General features: G+C 39.5%; 1 protein-coding gene across 12 annotated transcripts in view; it reads left to right on the top strand.

Moving 5' to 3' along the window:
- Positions 1–20286, top strand: part of INPP4A (inositol polyphosphate-4-phosphatase type I A) — a 134362-nt gene that overhangs the window by 81449 nt on the left and 32627 nt on the right. For 4 of the 12 annotated variants that reach the window (XM_065075631.1, XM_065075618.1, XM_065075563.1 and 1 more), the window contains 12 exons: positions 2631–2692; positions 4972–5190; positions 5991–6035; positions 7488–7606; positions 7722–7838; positions 8863–8942; positions 11442–11553; positions 12501–12591; positions 13273–13420; positions 14191–14321; positions 14699–14803; positions 16473–16581. In XM_065075631.1, coding sequence (XP_064931703.1) covers positions 5085–5190; positions 5991–6035; positions 7488–7606; positions 7722–7838; positions 8863–8942; positions 11442–11553; positions 12501–12591; positions 13273–13420; positions 14191–14321; positions 14699–14803; positions 16473–16581 — 1163 coding nt within the window. In that variant the 5' untranslated portion in view covers positions 2631–2692; positions 4972–5084. Of the gene's footprint in view, positions 1–2630; positions 2693–4971; positions 5191–5990; positions 6036–7487; positions 7607–7721; positions 7839–8862; positions 8943–11399; positions 11554–12500; positions 12592–13272; positions 13421–14190; positions 14322–14698; positions 14804–16472; positions 16582–18201; positions 18220–20286 lie in introns of all 12 variants that reach the window. The other 8 variants (XM_065075585.1, XM_065075552.1, XM_065075570.1 and 5 more) reach the window with 3 other exon arrangements.

The raw sequence follows: 20286 nt of genomic DNA, 5'->3' as shown, positions 1-20286 counted from the left end.
CATTGTGCTGGAGATGATGCTCTTACATGGAAGGCAGCAGTCATAACTTAGCATTATCTGGCATTTCATCATCTTCATTATTTTGTCCATAATCACACAGTTAATAGGTTGTTAGCTGGAAACTTGGCCATCTTGCAGGTCAAAAATACTTACTGTTTCAGGCAGTATTCATTTCCACCTTTTTGTGTTTGCTAAATCATTTTCAAGCAGAGAAACATTTTACTAAGATGTTATCTGAAGAATGCAGTTGGCTGAAGGAGCCCTCTTGATGTTTGGAAACTGATTGTTCAGGAGCAGGAACTCTAATTTGTAAGGATCTTACAGTCCAGAGAGTGGTAAAACTGATTGCAGTAATTTTCAGTTTCAGTAAATACCCCACAACTACTTTTTCACTCCCTCTTGAAGATTATGGTAATCTTCTAGTATGGTTGCATCCCCATTTTCTTAAAGCATTAAAGAAGCTGTCACGCTCTCCCTTTCTCTACTATTCTCTTCATGTAGATGTACCAATAACATTTAACCTTCCACTGCTGTTGCATTTTCAGCATTGGCATGCCTTGTTACCCAATCAAATGCCATAAACCCATGGCATTCTATGGCTATAGAAAAGTGCAATCTCAAAGTAGGTTTTGATTTAGTCTGTAATTGGAGTAGCCTCTTTCTCCTGTTTACTGATGTGTGAATTGGAAAAATCCTGTTTCTTACAGTTGTGTAATGAGTGTCAAAAAGTAGGTGTAAGAGTGAAAGAAGGTTTGATATCATCTGACACAGGTTGGTTTGTTAGGAGGTATTTTTTTTTCCAAGAAGGGAACAGACCAAGCGCTTTGTCAAAGCAATTGCAGACATAAGGAGAATACTAACTTATACAAGGTAATCATCAGGGGATGATTTGGGGGCCCACAGATGATCATTGCTTTTGCTTGAGGACTTGTAAGCAGTCAGAGTGAAACTGAATGTCTGAGAGTTTCGAGCCCACAGCACATGGAGCCCTGCAGCTGAGCAGAGTGGCACTGGCTTCAGCCAAGACTCAAGTGGCATCTGGTGAAGATCTTTTCTTATGGCCATGTGCTTTTGTGCTAATAGAGCACAAAATAAATATTCACGTAACAGAAGGGAGGCTTCTTTAGAAGCCTTTTCTGCACAATGGAAATGACCGTTACTGGTGTTGGAAGTCAACACCAGCTTCTCACACTTCTTTTGAAGCCACAATTGAAAACTGGGCTTGCAGCAACTTCGTGAAGTGCAAAGCTGGATGCATTGTCAGCATCAACTGTCAACAGCATTAGCAAGGGCAAAGCCAAAGGCTCTGTCTAGATGCATGTGCCGTCTTTAACACTGGGTTTGCCTGGACTTGAATTACAGCAGCCTTTGGGACTGCTGGCTCCAGGAGTGGTATTAGTCTTTTGTACCATTGCAGAAACTCTCTGCTGTGTTAATACTGCCTTAATTTGGTAGGAATCCTCCCTCTACTGATTTTTATAAAAAACATGATCATATGGTTGTAATAGTTGAAACAGTTGTAATTCAAGAGAGTGATCAGAGGACCTGTCATTTGGATCTATCAGGCTATACAGTGAATCTGTCATCCCTGCCTGAGTTAGCACAAGTGTGGGAGGGATCCAGTTTGCTTAGCTGCAGCATCAGGCCTAACGTAGTCATCTAAATTCTTTCTATAATTAGAGAGGGAGAGAGAGAGATACCTTCATGGGGTGATTCATCCCACCTACCTTGGAAAATGGTGACTCATTCTGGGGAAGTGCCCATGTCTCACCATTGACTATGTAGAGAACCTGGGCAGTGAGTTGAGATCAGATACCTGCTTCCTATGCAGATTAGGTGAGATAAAACCCTTTCCATAAGTGGTAAGAGCTCACACCTGTGTTCTTGGGCAGTCTTGGGTTATTGGTAGGGCTGGCGATTAAATCAAACTGGTCTAAGACCATGACTAGACTTCCCCTCTCGTTTACTGTAATATGGCATACACAGGAGATCTGAAAAGGCGTATCCTATTAATGCAAGTGTACTTGCGTGAGGTGGTACCACTAGCAAATACAAACCTTCAGTTAACCTGCAGTAGATTTAAAAATAATTCAATTTTCCCACATGCTTATTTTGTAGAAACCTACCTCACAGAGTGATTTCACCCAATGGAGAAAGAGCCCTTCACCCTGATCTTTTGAACATCTGTGTTTTTACACAGGATCTTTTCTGCTGCCAGTGATGATCATAAGTCTTCCAAACAGAAAATTTTTGGAAGTTTAACTATGGAAAAGTAAGCGTAGTAACAAATTCTGCCTCGTACTCGACTTACCATATACGTTCCTTTTCTTAATAGCACCAAGCCTTTCAGTAAACATGTTAACATATGTTTCTTACAGCCCTTCTACCCACTCACCAAATACAGACCTGAAGTCAGTCCTTTTCAGCATAAACTTATTTATTTGTGCTTTTGCTCTGACTGGCTATTGCTATGAGTAGTGCTGGTTCTATTTCCAGTAGACTTTAACATGACACCTAGTAATCAGAATTTAAATTTACAGTTGATCTGAGAATGACACCTGCCCCTTGTATGTGATTTATGCTGTATAAAAAATTTGTTTATTTATGATGATTATTTTGTTAATTTTTAGATGTGGACTTAACTGATGTTATGATATGAAAATCCCTTCACAAATGAGGAAAAGAGCCCTCTGTGAGTATGATTAGTGTAAGTAAATTAAAAATGTATCAGTAGTTGATAAATCAATGTTGCAATTTAAATGAATAGTTGAGAACTTAGAAAGCCTTGGAAAGTTATTACGCTCAGTAATATTTCAATAGAAATAGTTTCAAAACAAAGAAAATACCTGACCTTATTTTAATTTCTCAAGGATTGACCCTTTTTAAGTATGTCGGCAATTACAGAGATTTTAGCTGAAAAACAACTGTACTCTTTAACTTAACTGTACCTATGCAAACATGTTAGTTATTCTCTAACAAAGTATTTGTAGGATTTCAGGATAGGGGCTATGATGTCCTGCCTAAATCTCTGCAAGCACATTCTGTAGGTGTTCTGTTTCGTTAGGCAGTAGGTTTAATGGACTTACAAACCATTAAACTTCACATTACATAGATAACGAACCAAGGAAAACCTTTTGCTGAAAGAAAGGAAAAAAATAGTACAATGGAAATACTTGGAAATGGGCAGAGACTTTTGATGGAAGTTTTATTTGACCAAATTTTATGCTATTCAGTACTATTTAAGAAAGCCTGGTGATTCACTAGCCTCTTAACCACTTGTACAAAACCAACTGGACAGAGTCCTGAGCAACTTGCTTTAGGTGACTCTGCTTTTGAGCAAGGGGGTTGGATTAGATGGACACCAGATATCCTTTCAAACCTCAACTATCCTGTGATTCTGTATGAATTGGAAAACTGCTTGCTTTAATTTTTGGCTATCACAAATTATACCTATAAGCAGAGTGTTGTTTTGTCTGTTGTCACTGAGTTTCAAACCTTTTGGGGATGGGATGTTCAGAGCTCTCAATTTCTGCTTCTTCCACTCAAGAATTTACATTTTTCCTATTTGGAACTGGCTTTTAACTTATTGTATAAACTTGGGTTGAATCACTGAAGCAAACTATTAGTTTTGAGTAGCAATAGGCTGACCCATCTGGTGGACCCAGCCCAAATTCCTTCCTCTCTAGAATGGGCTCCCAATTTAAAATTTCACTCCTAAGCTCATGTAGATGGCCAGGGTTGTGTTCAATTCAGTTGTCTTAGATGCTTAACTTGCATCTGAGTTTCAGGTAGCCAGTGAACCAGTGCTAGTTGAGACAATGCCTGAGTTCCCTGTGGAGGGAGGGAGATTCTTTTGAAATCCTCCAGAGGGAGATGCTGAGTAGTTATATTTAGAGACTTAAGTTAGGCACGTTGAATGTTCATTTGGAGGCCTTCAGACAGTTTTAAAATGCCTGTTTAAAACACAGGTAAAAGCTAGATGTTTTATTTGATTAGACTGCATCTTGCCAATTATTAGGTTCCTCAACTGAAGAGGAATTAGTCACTCACTGTATAATAAACATTTCAAGTTTATTAGATTTTGCTCCTAATCTCACTTCCTAAATGAATGGACTTTGTAATAATAGTATGAAACTAATACAAAAGTTCCATAACTACAGTGCTAACGTGGCTGACAGAAAGAACATTCACATTTATCAGCCAAACTGAAAACATCACATTTAACAAAGTAAGCAGATTTTCTATAGGCTGTGTCCTCCTTGCTAGTATAACATTTCACTTCATAGACGTCATGTGGGAAGAACAATTGTAATGGGTGTCTGAAGACCAATAAAGTGTAGGGTGAAGGAAAAGCACAGGGACTGCCATATGCCGCATCAATAGGCATCCCCTTTTGCTTTTTCTTTCCATCACCATCCCATAATTTCAGCCTTGCTCTGGCCCAGTAGGTTTTATTTATAGGGAAAACTATAAATATCCCTTTCTCGTGGCAGTAGGGCCTGGAACGACACAGCCTGCTGACACCAACAACATGTCCTGCCCTTTTGTGCTGCATTCTGCTGACCCATTGTCCCTTCGTCTTTATCCCTTGTCCTACCTCTGCAAACAGAGGCCCCATCTGACAAATTTACTTGTGCTCCCTGGGGATTATGAAAACCAGGAAACTTCATTAAGGCTGGTTTAATAACTTAGACAAAGGAGAAGAGCAGCTGGTCTGTTAACGAGTCTCTCTTAACCCCCATTCTCTGACAGAAGAGCCTTTCTTGTGTGTGGTGCAGTCTTCAACAGTTTGCAGTAAAACGCTACAGATGTACATGCAAACTGAGTTACTCTGCATTGGATCTGCTTTGAGGGTTTTATTCGAGTGACCTGAGGCGTTTTTATGGCAGTAGGTTTGCTGCTCTTAAAAAGTACAGTAGCTGATCATGACCTTAAATTTGGGTGGATCTTTTTGCTCTCTTTATTGCTTAGCGTGGTAATGTGAGAGGAATAGCAGCTGGAGACAACCCGCTGCACTCTGCTGCTCTGTAAGAGAAACATCAGTAAAGCCAAGCAGCAAGAAAAGAAGGGTTCTTCATGACAAAATGACAGCAAGAGAACACAGTCCCCGCCATGGGGCAAAATCCCGCACCGTGCAACGGGCCTCCACCATTGATGTCACTTCTGATATGCTAGGCCTTTCTCTAGCAGGTATGTACAGAATCTACCATGCATTAAAATTTTTTTCTTTTAGTTGGTAGAAGATTTAGATGTGTCTGGTTATCTGGAAGGAAAAAGATAAAGGCATTATACTTTAAAAAAAAAAAAAATCTTAAACTTGACATTTTTAAAATAGAAAAAACATTAAAATTGGAGGAGGAAGGAAAGAAAAATACATAAATTAAACTACATTTTATATAGTTCTGTTTGTTGGTCAACAATAAGCAGCAGAGGGAGAAAACAACCCAAGAATGTCAAGGTCGAGGAAGAGTCTAGGCAACCTCCTTGTTTGACATTGTATAAAATTTTCAAGAGAGTTCAGGAAGCTGAGAATTACCTCCTTCAACTTTTATAGTGAGAAAATTAGGATTGTAGCCCCCAGAGGCTTTCTTTGATTAGTGAGAGAGACAAGTACTTCAAACTTCTCGCTGTTCACTGATGACAGAGGAGACATATCTGATTCCATAATTTGGAGTTAATAGTGGCTCAGACACTCAGTGGCTTTAATCCTGCTGTTTTCTATTGAGGTTGGGTATTTTATATTCCCATATTCCACATAATCTTGCATAGTTTTACATATTCTAACATGTTCTATCAAATGAGATTATCAAATAATTTTTAGATACCAAAGATTAGCTTATATTCTAAATACCACTCATGGCTCATTGAATTAAAAGTTTTTTTTTTCTCTATAAAATTTTATTTCTTTTTCTGTATGACTGCAACTTGAGGTAAGGATTCACGTGACAGCAATGTTTGGCTAATCTTGTATTAATTTTTCTAATTTACAGGAAACATTCAGGATCCAGATGAGCCAATTTTAGAGTTCAGTTTAGGTAGGTCTAGTGATTTTTATGCTAAATTTGATGATAAATGCTATTGACTATGTGTGCAGTTTTTTAATAGTTGATTTTGAAGTGCCTTTGATATAGCAAGGATTGAAACTTTTCCTTGATTTTTATGGAGATGTGGTACAGTTTTCTTGCTGCCTGTACAGTATGTTTTGATAGGCAGCCAGCAGTTTCCTTTTGTCATGTTTTTTGAAATCTGTAATTAAAATATCTGTCCTATAAAATTTTAAATCTTTACTACGTGAATATTGTTTTTAAATGCTTATTTTGTTTATGTGAAGATACAGTGAAGCTGTCTTCAGTCTCAGCATATCAAGCAGCTCAGGTTTTCAAGCAAACTGAAGATGTGCTGGAAACACCATTTTAGGACAGAATATTTTCTGAGAGTTACCAACTATTACACACACCTTCTTTCTTGTGGTCTTTGCTGCACAGTGATAATGTGAGATGAAGAAGTGACCTAATTTCTGGGATGATTAAATTTGGACAAGAAGCTTGTGAATTCTTCACTTGAAGAAAAAGTGAAAAGTATTTTCTTCAAGAAAAATCAGTCTGCATTTTCAACTGCAGCATGGTTTTCTTGGCTTAATAGTGGACTGATGTTTGGAAGGTTGTGCTCTTAAGAGTACGTTTTCTCAGATGTATGTACTTGTGTTATGAGTAATAATCTTAAGAACGCACTAGAGCTGTTAAGGTACTTTAAATATTTTCAGATAAATTAAAATATATAGAACTGCAAAGCTGCTTAGAGTACATTTGAACATTTTGCTTGCCCAGGTCAATTTTAGTATTAACTTTCTGCATCTAGCTGAAGCAGTCAGACCACGCTGTAGTTACCTGTATCTAGCTAGCTAGAATTTGGCTCTGAAGTTTAGTGTAATTGTGTAGAGTCACTTTACTGAAATTTTTGGTACTTGTTTGCTACTTGCCATAGTCCCTTCCCAGCAGTTAAACTCACAATAGCATTTTAGAGGAAGTAAATAACTGTCCTTTTACAGTGACAAGCTAGTTCTCCTAGCAGTGCTGCTTGATCAATGTTCAAGCACTTCTGTTGGTTCTCGGTGGCAAAATGCCATTTGGTAATGGGCTTAATGGAGCGTGACTTCAAATCAAATGCAGCCATGCTCATGAGATTCCCAGAGGAAAACCTATGCATGTGCTCTGGTCTAATGAGCTGTGTGCCAGGGGGGTGGATAGGCAGGTGTTGGAAGAAAAGAAGTTTAAATTACAGTTTAAACTACAGCTTGGTGCCAGGCTGATCTGATTGCACATTTATTGTTTGCATGCACAAAGGTGAGTGTTGTCTACCTTTATAGCGTGGCGGTAGAATGAATATTAGGCCCTTCATGGCTCAGGGTATATAATTTGCTTTTATAAATGTGTAGAGTCTTACAGCAGTATGAAAAAGATCCTGAATCTAAATTTATTTATCTAAAGCTTGCAGTGAGCTGCTAACTCCGTCGCTAGATCGAAAACCAAATAGTTTTGTAGCAGTGAGTGTAACTACACCTCCTCAGGCGTTTTGGACGAAGCATGCACAGACCGAAATTATTGAGGTGAGTGGTAAGGTACTCTTGGATTAGATTTAAAATTGAAGCTAACAAAAGAAGTATTTCTCCCTAACAGATATCACCTTGCATTAATTTTTGCCTTTTTTCTTTATGGTTACAGGGAACAAGTAATCCTATCTTTCTAAGCAGCATTGCCTTTTTCCAAGACTCTCTTATCAATCAAATGACACAAATCAAACTCTCTGTGTACGACGTCAAAGACAGATCTCAGGGAACAGTAAGTTTTCTTTTTTCTGTTGCCTCCCCAGTCAGTGTGGAGCAAGGAAATGAGAGGCAAGGAGATAAAACTAGTAACTTTTGTGGAATAAAGCAAAGGAGTAGCAGCCTTGATCCTACAGAAAGCTAGATGGGCAGGGGAAGGAGGGAAAAATGCCGTGAGATGGACTTGGCAGAGTGGGGAGCATCACCAGTGTTCTCAAATAAGGCTTGTCAAGTTTGGGAACCACTAATTTAAATGAAGAGGTTCTGTCACTTGTTCTTTTATGTTGTGGACCTCTTCACTGAACTAGATACAAAACAGGATCCAACACCCCTACCTGAAGGCCTCTAACCTGTGCCAAAAGTCTTTTTGAACAGAGCTGCTAAATTCCAGAAATTGCCCTGCCCTGACCCCTTAGTGACTTTGTTCAGGGGTAAGATTTCTTCCCTTATGGAAAAAGTTTTAAATGTCAGCCCTCCCATGTAGCTGCTTGAATCTGTGGGGCAACTCAGGCCACTTTTTCTTAGCCTGTTGCCCAGAATACTGGTTCAGGCCGCACACGTCTGCTTTTCCATGACTTTCTTAGGGGCAGCAGGGCTATCCCTCTCTGGAAAGTGCTTCATGGGGAGGCTCTGGGGAAAAACAATTCTTCCAGAGGAGGTAGGTTTTTCAGGAGGAGCCAAGTTTGGATCAGGGAGGGACTATGAAGTGTTGACCTAGTCACTCTGAGCCCCATTTAGTCATTGCTTACAGTATTCCTGTATTGCTGGGCCTAACCTTGTATATGTTGACGTGCCTCCACTCAAATTCTAGAGAAAGAAAAATGTTTATTGTCCTCCAGGAGGAAAAGGATTTTTGAGAAATTACCCAATTTCTTAAATTTTAAAGGCTTTTAATTAGTTACGTATGGCCACATGTAATTATATTTTTGTTCTAAGACTTCTGTGCATAATAATTGTGTTTTGGGCTTTAGTGCTGTGAATGAAGCCTTTGCTTATTGTAAAGGTGAATAATTACAATTCTGGTAATGATCTTATTTCAGATGTATTTGTTGGGTTCTGGGATGTTCACTGTAAAAGAACTTCTTCAGGAGAAGAATCACAGGTTGCACCTAACACTAAGGTTTGTAATATTCTTCTCCATTTAGGAATTAATTCTTTATTATGGAAAGCATGCTTACATGCTTAAGATGTGATGAAAAACGTTTGTTTATTTCCAGGCCACTATTAAGGCAAAACTATTTTATATTGCATGGTACTTAAAACACGTAGAACAAGACCATTCCAACATAATGAATAATGTTAGACATTGGTTCTAGTTCTACAAATCAATAAAATATTGTCAAGAACAATTTCATTTCTGTGCATTTCATCCTGTTACCTCAGTGTATGTGTCTGTGGACAGTGGCGAAATTGTGTATTTTTAACTGTGCTGGTGTATAAAGAAACTGTGATGGGTAGAATGAAACCTAATGAAACAGAGAGTTATCTTAGCTGTTTGGAATACCTTGGCTTAGATAAATCTAGGCTCTATTTACTATTTCAACACCTACTTGTTGCTGAATTGTGTATTTGTTGTTAAATAGTGTGTTTATCAATATAATGCACTAGAAGCAGGAGGAGTCACATGACAGCAACGTTGATGTAATTTTCTAGCTTAATTTGTATTGGAAACTTTTGTGGAAGTAACATGACTCAGGAGGGAATGAAAAAGAGGGTGTGAGTCTAACACCAGTCCTTGAGGTAGTGGTTCTAATCGTAGGAATCAAACCACACTCTTGAAATCCAGTGTGGGACAGAGTTAAGCAGAGGGTTGGGGAAGAATGAAGAAAGCAAAGTGAGATTAAGGAAGGAGAGCACTGATGTGTAAATGCACGCTGTAATAGTAGGTGCTGAAAGTAGGACAGGCATCCTTGTCAGAGCAGGCAAGGGGGAGTCAGTTAAAGGAGAAAAGTGTAATCAAAGAGACTGAGGAAGATGGTGGTGGTGGTATCAGGAAAATCAGCGCTAGAAACAGCAGCTGTGATAAACTTACAGAAATTTCGTAGCCCAGACACAACTAACAAAACATGGGCAAAGCTTTTAATGCTGAGAGATGCATAAGGTTTTCAGCTTTTCCACAAAGTGTTGCAAATAAAAGGTTGACATGATTTAACAAGGGGCAGCGGATTAGGGTAATGAGTCAGAAAAGACACCAAAAGTATGATAGTGATGATGCGTAAGATGGTCTGATTTATCATAAGTGTGAAGATGAGGGTGTTTTGAGGGAGATGAAAAAGAGGAGGAATGTGATGGCAAGAGAATTTCATGGTTGTGTTAGACATTGTTATTCTGTTAAATTTATTCTTTCATGACTGAATTGAAAATGGACTTCTATTAAACTCTCTTGTTTTGGTATCACGTGTATTTGGATTATGAAAGTGTGAGAATGTCTTCTCATTGTCTTGTTACGCCCTGGATGTACAAGCAATGTCTATAAACATACTGAATGATTTAGCTACTTAAACCTTTTCTTGTAGTCCTCTTGTGTGCTTTTGTCTCAGCATATTTTTACATGTAAACAACAATTTAGAATCTATCTTAAAACGACAACATAAAGTCTCTGCCAAAATTACTGTGTGTCATGGGCTGAGACAGGATAAATGACAGCTATGGTAGATCTGGGTACTGGTGTGGATATAAAACCAGCAAGATTAGAGCTTTTACCCTGCTTGATTCTCTGTCTCTGAGTCACTCTCACTCACACCCCACTCTGCCATGTGTTATACAGTCTCAGTTTCCCTCCCCAGCAGGGAGATGGCTGCTGGTCTGGGAAAGTGGGACAGAAAGCTGCGACAGCTTGTGCTGTGTGGCTGCCCAGCTGTTAGTAGCCTGTCTCGGCTGACAGTGGCCAGGTCCCCAGGGGTCCCCAGCATTTGTTTCCATGCATCTCCCTGATCTCCAGGATTTTCCCCTACCTCAGGGATCTTTGCTCCATTGAGAATCTTCACCTTCTTCCCTAGACCGCTTTTTTTCGGAATCCTCCTGTTTAGCATCAGCTTTTCTTTCTGGAATGTTAGGCCCCCAGTTTTCCCAATCTAAATAGTCTATTTGCAGAAGCACAAGATAAGATCAGCCTCCTAATTGCTGACCTTGGCTGACTTCTCTATTAAGTAGAAGATTTGGGATGTGCTACTTCTGTTTAGTTCATGTATTATCCAAATTTAGCAGTTGCAGCTCTACCAGTAGCAGCTGGCAAGTAGCAGGCTTCTGATTGAGAGTTAAAAGGTTCGCATAGGCACAACCATGTTTGCACATACATCCAAGTATCTGCTCCCTGTTTAAGCTGCTTTTGCCTACACCAGGCTAATTGTAAAATCTGAACTCCTTCTGGTTTTACAGAAGTATTGAAACACATGCATGGATTTAGGTTGTCTTTCTTAAGGAGGTCTGTACAGTATGCCTGCAGAATGTGGGGAGCGTTTTCCTGTTGAAATAACATAAAAATATGTAAAATGAAGTTGCAAAGCTTCCTATATAAAATGTTCATTAAGTTTGAAGATTAATAGCCTTTTATAAGTGTTCCCTTGTTGATAAACAGGTCCACCTCCAAAAAAATCTCAACGCAGAGTATTTGTTGCAGGTCGGCTGAAAGTGACCGTGTAGGTAACATTACAGTTATTGGATGGCAAATGGAGGAAAAAACTGACCAAAGGCCTCCAGTGACAAGGTCACCCGATACAATTAATGGAAGGGTGAGTATGAGTATTGTATCAGCTTCAGAAAAATGCAGATTGATTGGTAGTATTGAAATAAGTTGAGATCTGCTGTCAGCTTTCCTGTCCGACTTGGTATTTAGTATTGCTTTACAATTTCAAAATACTGTAAAGAGCAGCCTAATGGTGGTGAAGTGGTTTTGGTGTTTTGCAGAGCTCTTGATGCTCGTGTTTGGGGTTAAAAGTCTTGGGGAAAATGTTAGTTCACATATAGTTAAGCTATAGCTTCAAGAGCTCATGCCCTTCATCAGAATAAGCTTGCGATATTGTGTGTTGGTATACTTGATGCATAGATAAACAGTTTCACAAACAATTGGAAGACCACTACATGTTGTGTATTGGAAGTTGGCATTAAGCAAATCTGTGATGGGGATGCTCTGGGAATTTCCAGAATTTTCACTTCAAATATTTTAGTAAAACTTAATATATTACTTCAGTATTGGAGTTTATGATTTTTCCTGATCCCCAAAGGCTGAGCTCTTTCTCAGCATATGTTTAATTCTGTAAACCGTGTGTTCTGAATATTCTGCTGATAATTGTACTCCTATCTGTGTAACACAGTCACAATGTAGATTAGTATCACTTTCTATCCAGCCAGACCTGTATCTGCCAGATATTGGTGCGGTACCTTTAAGCAATGTGGAGCTGTGCTAACGTGGAGTAGTTAATGGGCTGGATGACAATTTTTACAGCATTTCAAACTGTGCAGTAGAAGTAAATAAGAATATTTACATTGGAGGGTTTAAGCTCATGAATTATTTCAGCTTGCAATGTTTTTTGCCCATGGTAAACATATTTGAAATACTTATTTTAACCATCCATTGTGTTAAATATTACCTTCAAGTTTGTGTAATAGGGTCATCACTGCATATTGCCCTGGCACTGAGGTTTTATTCTTTGTTATTTGTGTTTTTGTTTTTGTTTAGACTGTGTTGCCAGTTGATGAAAGTTTAACAGAATCTTTAGGAATCAGATCCAAATATGCTTCATTACGGAAAGATGCACTACTGAAATCTGGTAAGCTGCTGTGGCCTATAACAAGTAAGCATTAGGCATCAGTACAAGCTGATCTCTTGCTGTCTGTCTGTGGCTCCAGGGCATTTATTTAAGCAGATGCTTCATTTGAATAGGAATAGGCTGCTGATTGAGCAGCCCTCTGAGGGTCATTCAAGAATAAATGATCTTATCATCTGCATATTTTATTTTCTTTTATCAACTGTATAGTAAAAACAGCAGAAGCAAACTTTTGTCATTAAGATGACTGTAGTATAAATTTTTCCATGCAATTTGCTAGTCTATTCCAAAGCAATCATTGGAGGGTGAGGGGTGGGGCAGAGGAAAACAGTGGCTTTAGAAGAAATTTCTTGAAGAAAGATTTGTTTTCCAGGAAATTATTGCATGAAAGAAAAACGCACAGTGTGTTAAAAAAATGAAAGTAGTTTAGAAGTTGAATGTGTATTTTATTTCCTTACAAGTATTTTAAATCATTTGGAGGTTTTTCCTGATAACATGGGAAGAATGATCATTGCAGAATGACCATGCTTGGAAAAGCTAGACTGTTGCCTGATTAAACCAGTTCTTTACAGCAGTGTGTTGCAGCATGTTAGTGAATTGAAGCCATTTGCTTTAAAAAAGGACAGACTTTCTAAACTTTCATCTCAAACTTTATGCTAAAATAACATTATTTTGATTCTTTAGTGTTTGGTGGCGCCATTTGCCGAATGTATCGCTTCCCAACCACTGATGGAAACCACTTGAGAATCTTGGAGCAGATGGCTGAGAGTGTCCTGTCGCTGCACATCCCTAGGCAATTTGTGAAGCTGCTTCTAGAAGAAGATGCAGCAAGGTGAGTTTAGGCTGGTTTGCATGTATGATAATACAGCAGTGATATGGCTCTTATTTGAGTTACCAAGGAATGTATCTGTCATCATGCACAGAGGCACTGAAACAAAAATAGTAAAAGCAGCAAGTTGCTGACAGTACAGATTCTCAGATGAAGGTTTTGTTGACTCATCTTTAGTCTCTCCAAACCCTTATATATGCTTACGCTTCTTAGGCCTTTCCTGCCTGGCCTTGAAAACTGTTGTGTAGATACCTGGCCAGCACAGATACTCCTTGTACCTAATAGATGGGTGCTAATCTCCTGCCTAACCCTTGTCACAGTTCTGATTTGAGAGCCACCAAAGTTCAGTGGCGTGGCCCAAAAAGGACTTCATTGTCCCGAGTCACCTGACATGATGGCAGTGCCCATCATTTGCAAATCATCGTATTGTCTGAGAACAGAAAGGTGGGAGGGAAGCTTTGGTTTTGACCAACACCTGAGGCTCCTGCGGGGGCACACAGTGTATTCTGCTTGTGAGGAACCTATCTACCTTGCGTTAGAGCCCAACAGCTCTGCTTTGGGACATAAGTTTGGAAGCATTCACGGTCTGGTGAGTAGTTTAGACCAGAGTGAACTGCGAATGTGCCAGCTGCGGATGGTGCTATATTGGTAAAATGTGAAAGTCGTTCTTGGTCAAGTGGAAATGGAGCTAAACACCTATCTTTTTTCTTTCTTTATTTCTTTCTTTTTTTTTTTTTTTTTTTATTTTTTATCTTTTTATTTTTCCTCCCTAGGGTTTGTGAACTAGAAGAATTAGGAGAACTGTCTCCTTGTTGGGAAAGCCTTCGTCGACAAATAGTTACTCAGTACCAAACAATTATTTTAACTTATCAGGAAAATCTAACTGACCTGCATCAGTATAAAGGTGATTTCTTTTTCATAATAACATGATACTTCTCAGCTGTGATTGTTAGTGCTCCTCTGAAATTTGGAACCCAGGATGTTTTAGTTCGATGAGTAAAAAATACTGTTATTAGATTACTTTATTAATGTTTATTGTGAGTTTACTTATGTTCTGGCTATATTTATCTGCTTTATTCATTCTCTTATTTTACCCAGAAAATCGAAAACAGTTATGAACAGTAACAGAAAGATATATATATATATATAGATAGATAGATATATTTTACTTTTTCTGCTTTACTTTCAGCACGTAGAAAATGATGAACGAAGCTCTTGGAATGTTTTAGCATAAGCAGAAGCAGAGGGTTTTTATGCTTACTTTTCTCCTGTATTTCTCAGGTCCTTCATTTAAAGCCAGTAGCTTGAAAGCTGATAAAAAATTGGAATTTGTTCCTACAAATTTACATATACAGAGAATGAGAGTCCAGGATGATGGAGGATCAGGTATTAGTTTGTTTCTCCCTTTCTTCACCTTATTCTGTTACTTTTCTCTCCATTTCTTTTTCTGTCCTCAGCCATATAGCCAAGTCTCTGCAAACTACTGCTCTGTAGCACTAGTGCTACTTAGCATTTTTGTAATACTTTCTATCCTCAGATTCTAAATCTTTTTGCAAAAGAAGAGGTGTAAGTATAGTTATCGCTATCCTACAGGTGGCAAAACTAGGTTCTGGAATTAACTGTGCCCTAGGTGACACAAGTCAGCGTTTGTACTAGAGAATATATTGGATTAAGCTGCTGTATCCCTTCAAGTCATTTTGGATTGTAGCAGAACAGCAAAGGTTCTGACTGGCGTTTGTTAAGCTTGTGCATTTTTTATCTGGAACCATCATGTACGGTTACGCAGTATCACACTGGTTTGTTCATATCAAGCTTGTTTCTTTATAAATAACCTAGGTTTTCCCTTTTAACAGTAATTCCCACTAGCCATGGATACACTTGTCCCATGTAACCATGTGATGGATTCCAGTAATGGCAGGTTTTGTGTAAAGATCAGTGTTCAAGGCTTCTTTCTCACTGTCAGTCTTCTAGATTAAGAAACAGAGGGCCTGCATTTGTTCCAGTTTGAATCCATTACCCCTTGTCCTATCATTGGTCGTCACCGAGAAGAGCCTGACTCTATCCTCGTGACACTCACCCTTTATATATTTATAAACGTTAGTGAGGTCACCCCACAGTCTTCACCAAGCTAAAGAGACCCAGCTCCCTCAGCTTTTCCTCATAAGGGAGATGCTCCACTCCCTTAATCGTCTTTGTTGCCCTGCGCTGGACTCTCTCCAGCAGTTCCCTGTCCTTCTGGAACTGAGGGGCCCAGAACTGGACACAATATTCCAGATGTGGTCTCACCAGGGCAGAGTAGAGGGGCAGGAGAACCTCTCTGGACCTACTAACCACCCCCCTTCTAATACACCCCAGGATGCCATTGGCCTTCCTGGCCACAAGGGCGCAGTGCTGGCTCATGGTCATCCTGCTGTCCACCAGAACCCCCAGGTCCCTTTCCCCTACACTGCTCTCTAACAGGTCATTCCCCAGTTTATACTGGAAAATAGAAGAAAGCAAGAAGGCTCGTGGACTGAGACAATGACAATTTAACAGGGAAAGCAAATGCTGCTCCTGCAAGCAAAGCACGAAGAGGATTTTCGTCACTGCTGCCCATCGGCAGGTGGATGTCCAGGCCCTTCCTGGAAAGCAAGGACCCCACACAGGTTCCTTGGAAAGATAAACACCACCACCATGAGTGTCCTTGCTTCCTCCTCCTCTCTCTGAGCTGTTACTGCTGTGGCGTGTGGTGTGGAATACCCCTCTGGGCAGTTTGGGTCAGCTGCTCTGGCTGTGTCCCCTCTCAACCTCTTGCCCACCCCCCAGGGAAGAAGTGAGAAAGGTCCAATGCTGTGCAGGGAGGGTTCAGCAGCAGCCAAAACACCCATTCTTTCACCTCAAAAGTACTTGAAGGAATTCCAGGGCTTCTGAAACAATTTGGTTTTCCATGTTCTTCAAAACACTGGCACAAAGTTCTACAAAAATTAGTTTCAGAGTAGTTTTTGAATTTTCCACGATTGTTTGTCCACAGTAAAGATGACAAGCTCTCATTTTAAGTCCTTTTTGTCCATCCCAGATCAGAACTATGACATAGTCACCATAGGAGCACCAGCAGCTCATTGTCAAGGCTTTAAATCAGGTGGCTTGCGGAAAAAGCTGCATAAATTTGAAGAAGCAAAGAAACAGTAAGTAGAAGTATTGTTGTCATCTGTTATTGTGCTTTTTCATTCCAGTCCATGATCAGTGATTTGGAAAACCGTTCCATTCTCTGATTTTGTTGCACTTCATTCAATAGTTCTACTATACAATGTGAAGATTATTCCGTGGTTTTTTTTTTTCCCCTTTATAGTACCGTATTTGTTTGTTTTACTGATGAGCCCTTTCTAACAGTCTTTTTAGGGAAACCTTTAATGAATACTTCTTGGTTCATTTAATTTAGCTATTTTAGATGTTGAGTTTAGGTTCTGCCTAACTGTGAAAAACTGTCTGTAGAACCTCCTCAGATGCACTACATCATGCTTTCAATTTATTATTTTCAGCAGACTTTCACTCCTTTCAAAGCTTCAGGGTCCTGTTACTGAACTCTCTTTAGTACAGAACAGCTGTGTCTGATAGGCAGATTCCTTGTTAACAACTTGGGTTCCATTCTGGGACTAACGCTGAAGGCTTTTCTGTACTGCCTTGAGGTTTATGCACAGATCAGGGTTGCCAGCCTGGCCTTACTCTGCTCTACAGGCAGGATACTTGACCTCCACTGTCCTGTCTTCAGAGACTGTCCAGTGACCTCTCTGGAAGTGCAACTGCAGGAAGGGATAAAAATTGGGAAGGCCACATATACTAAAGGGAGAGACTTGCGTGGCACCCACCCCAGCTCCCAAGCAAGAGATAATGCCGTCAGGGTCTGCATTCCTTTTGCTGCAGTGTGGAGAATTTAAGGAACAAGGAGTCGTTGTAGCTAGGGAAAAGGAGACCTTGATAATGCCCTTCCAAAGAAAGGATTTGTAGGATTTGGAACTGATGGGAGGAGAGAGTGACGTGAGAACCAGGCGCTGCCAACTGCAGAATTAGTTTTGGCAGTGGAGAACTGAATAGCAGCATCCTGTGAACATTAATCAGATATGTACTGATAAAAAGATGAATGCAAAAATATGCCTGGTGTAATTATTCCTGACTTACAAAGCATGCTAGGATGGGACTAGAGGGAACAGTAAACCTAGAAACACTGATATGCTAGGCTTTACCTGTCTTGTTCCTTTGATACCACTATTAGTTTCTGAAATAACCTGTCAGCTTAGCTACTGAAATGGTCCTCACTCCTGCAGTGTCTAAATTCCCACGTCTTTTGGTTTTGTTTTTTCCCCCCCTCACCCAATAATGAGCTGATCAGTTGATTTCTATGCAGTACCTTTTCCTCTAAGCTTTACAGAACTGTTCTTTCTGGGTCCATGAAAACTGCAGGTTCAACATTTGAAGAATAACTTTCCTTTCAAGTTCTTCTATGTTATCATAAAAGCCAGTATAGTAGAACTGAGATCCATCTCCTCAATTTCTTTGTTACATAGATATAGTTCAGTTCTTTCTCCTTTCATTCGCAAAACTGTGCTTGGTGCATCCACAACATTTCCCTGAAACAACACTTGGGCATCTGGCAATCTGTGTTTTTGTGCTTACAAGTGTAATCGTTATGTACCCGCCTTGTTGAAAAGATGACTCGAAGTTATTTCGCCAAACATCCTTTATTTTGTTTTCTGCTTTTGGTATTTGCTAACAATCTGCTAATTTTATTTTGGTTTTTGTTTTTTTAGCAGTTATGAGGAGTGTTGGTGAGTTTTATGTTTCTGAGAGTTCTGTAGAGAGGGTTTTTGTTCTTTGGGTTGTTTTCTTTTTCTTTTATTTTCTTTGGCAAAGACCTGGTGTGTTTTAAAGTGTGCAGGGCTTTTTAATGTCATGCATCATGATATCCCTAATTGTGCTCAAAGTAATTGTAGCTGCTTTGTAGAACAGGATGTGTGAATGAATTTCATTTCACCTGCAATGTTTGTTTGTAATGAACAGCTAGCTTCCTGGCTCTCTTTGATCATAAGAAGTTAGAAAGCTAAAGATCAGAACACAAGAATTTTATATATTTTTCTCTGTTATTTCCCCTGAAAACTGCATGGAGAGAGAAACACTCTGGCAGAGGTGGAAGATAATTAAGATAAATCTACATATTTTTAAATCTTTATGGTGATAGATTGGGCATGGTTTATATTTTTGTAACCCATGTCTTCATTTAAATATTTTCACTTAATTTTTGTGTATTTTTCTTTGTCATGATGTTCAGTGCTATGAGAAGGAAACCTTACTTGATGGTTCATCAGCGCAGAAGTTCTGCTCTAAATTGCTCATATTAAAGGTTGAACCCTTAATTCACTGGGGGTTTAAGGCTGTGTTACAGTTTGCTGATATAGTACAAGGAGAGCTGTTCATTTGGAAAAGCAATTGCAGGTTGGAAAGTAAATATATGTGAACTTTACACCATGAATTTTTCCCCCTGATCATCCCAGTGAATGTTTGTGATTAAAAATGTTATAATTCTAAATCAAATCTCAATATGCTGCATGGCCTTTCTTGCCAAATACATCTTTATGCATGTTAACCACACTGTCGTGGAAGGAAATTGCTCAGAGGAATTGTCACTAAGATCACCAGTCAATAGAGGGCAAAAATCATGTACAGGGAAAGTCCTAAAAGCAGAGATTAATTTGCTGCATGACATATCAGTACTGAGGAGTGGTTGTTCTCTGCTCCACTCAGGTGGGTGACCAGAGGGACGCAAATAAGGAAATTCTTTCAAGAATCACTTCTACAGTATATCCTTTGAAAACAAAGCCCCAATCTTTTATCATAACAGAGCTCAGACAGGTCCTGGGATTAAGCTGCTCCTTTGCCTTAATATCCATTAAGGGACAGCTGGTGTTTGTGGCAATGATTTTAAAGCATGCCCCATGCAACCCTCATGTCTTACCTCACAGACACACTGCAGAAATCAACACTCCTCGGAGGTTATGATCTGATGTAACTGTGCCTGGAAAAGAAACTCCTCTGTGTAGTCTCTCAGCGTAGCTGTGTCCATCGAACAGTGCTGAGATTGGTGCGAGCAGTAGGTTATTCTGTGCTGTTACTGTGCTGAAGCCATTCATGACTGGGGAAAAATGAATAAAATTAAGACAATATACAATTGCGGTCACCTCATGCTTGATGCCACATCCTGAATGGGCATAACACTTGTCACAACTGGTCCTGATGTGAAGGCCTGGTCCTTGTATAGTTTTCCTACTGGGGAGAAAAAAAACGGCATACTGCCTGGCAAAGGGAGTAGTGGTGGGTTGGTTCCAAATAGTTAACTAAGAAAACAATTTCAACTAATTTTCGAAGCTAAAAGGCAGCTTTTATGGGTAGCTCAGTTAGGTTTCAATCACCCTTTAGAAGTGCTGTTCTCTCTGCCACACTTACAGACAGAGTCTAAACATCTGTCTTGGACTGGATGAGCAACTTGTGTAGATATCTAAACTTAGAGGACATGAACTGTTCTCCTCCACCGCCAAGTAAGCAGTCTCAGTGGAGCTGTAGTATCCCAATGTATAGATTGGTATTGCTTTATATTGTTACAGCTGAGTTTATACTAGGGAGAGTTGTACTATGTCCCTAGTTTGGTATAGTAAACGTGTACAAACAGAACCTACACCAAGGACAGGGTCCTTGGATTAGCCTGGAGTTATACTTTGTTTTTTATGTGTCATAAGATTGCTTCTGCTGGTGTAACTTGAATCAGGCCTGAAATAGAGGAAAGGATACACTAGCAGAAGGAATTCTTGTTAATACCACAGTGTTTTCATTACAGATCTGGG

The sequence above is a fragment of the Columba livia genome, chromosome 1 (genome assembly GCF_036013475.1).
Source record: "Columba livia isolate bColLiv1 breed racing homer chromosome 1, bColLiv1.pat.W.v2, whole genome shotgun sequence".
Taxonomy (NCBI): Eukaryota; Metazoa; Chordata; class Aves; order Columbiformes; family Columbidae; genus Columba; species Columba livia.
The sequence above is the reverse complement of the archived record's forward strand: the minus strand, read 5'-3'. Positions and strand labels throughout refer to the sequence as shown.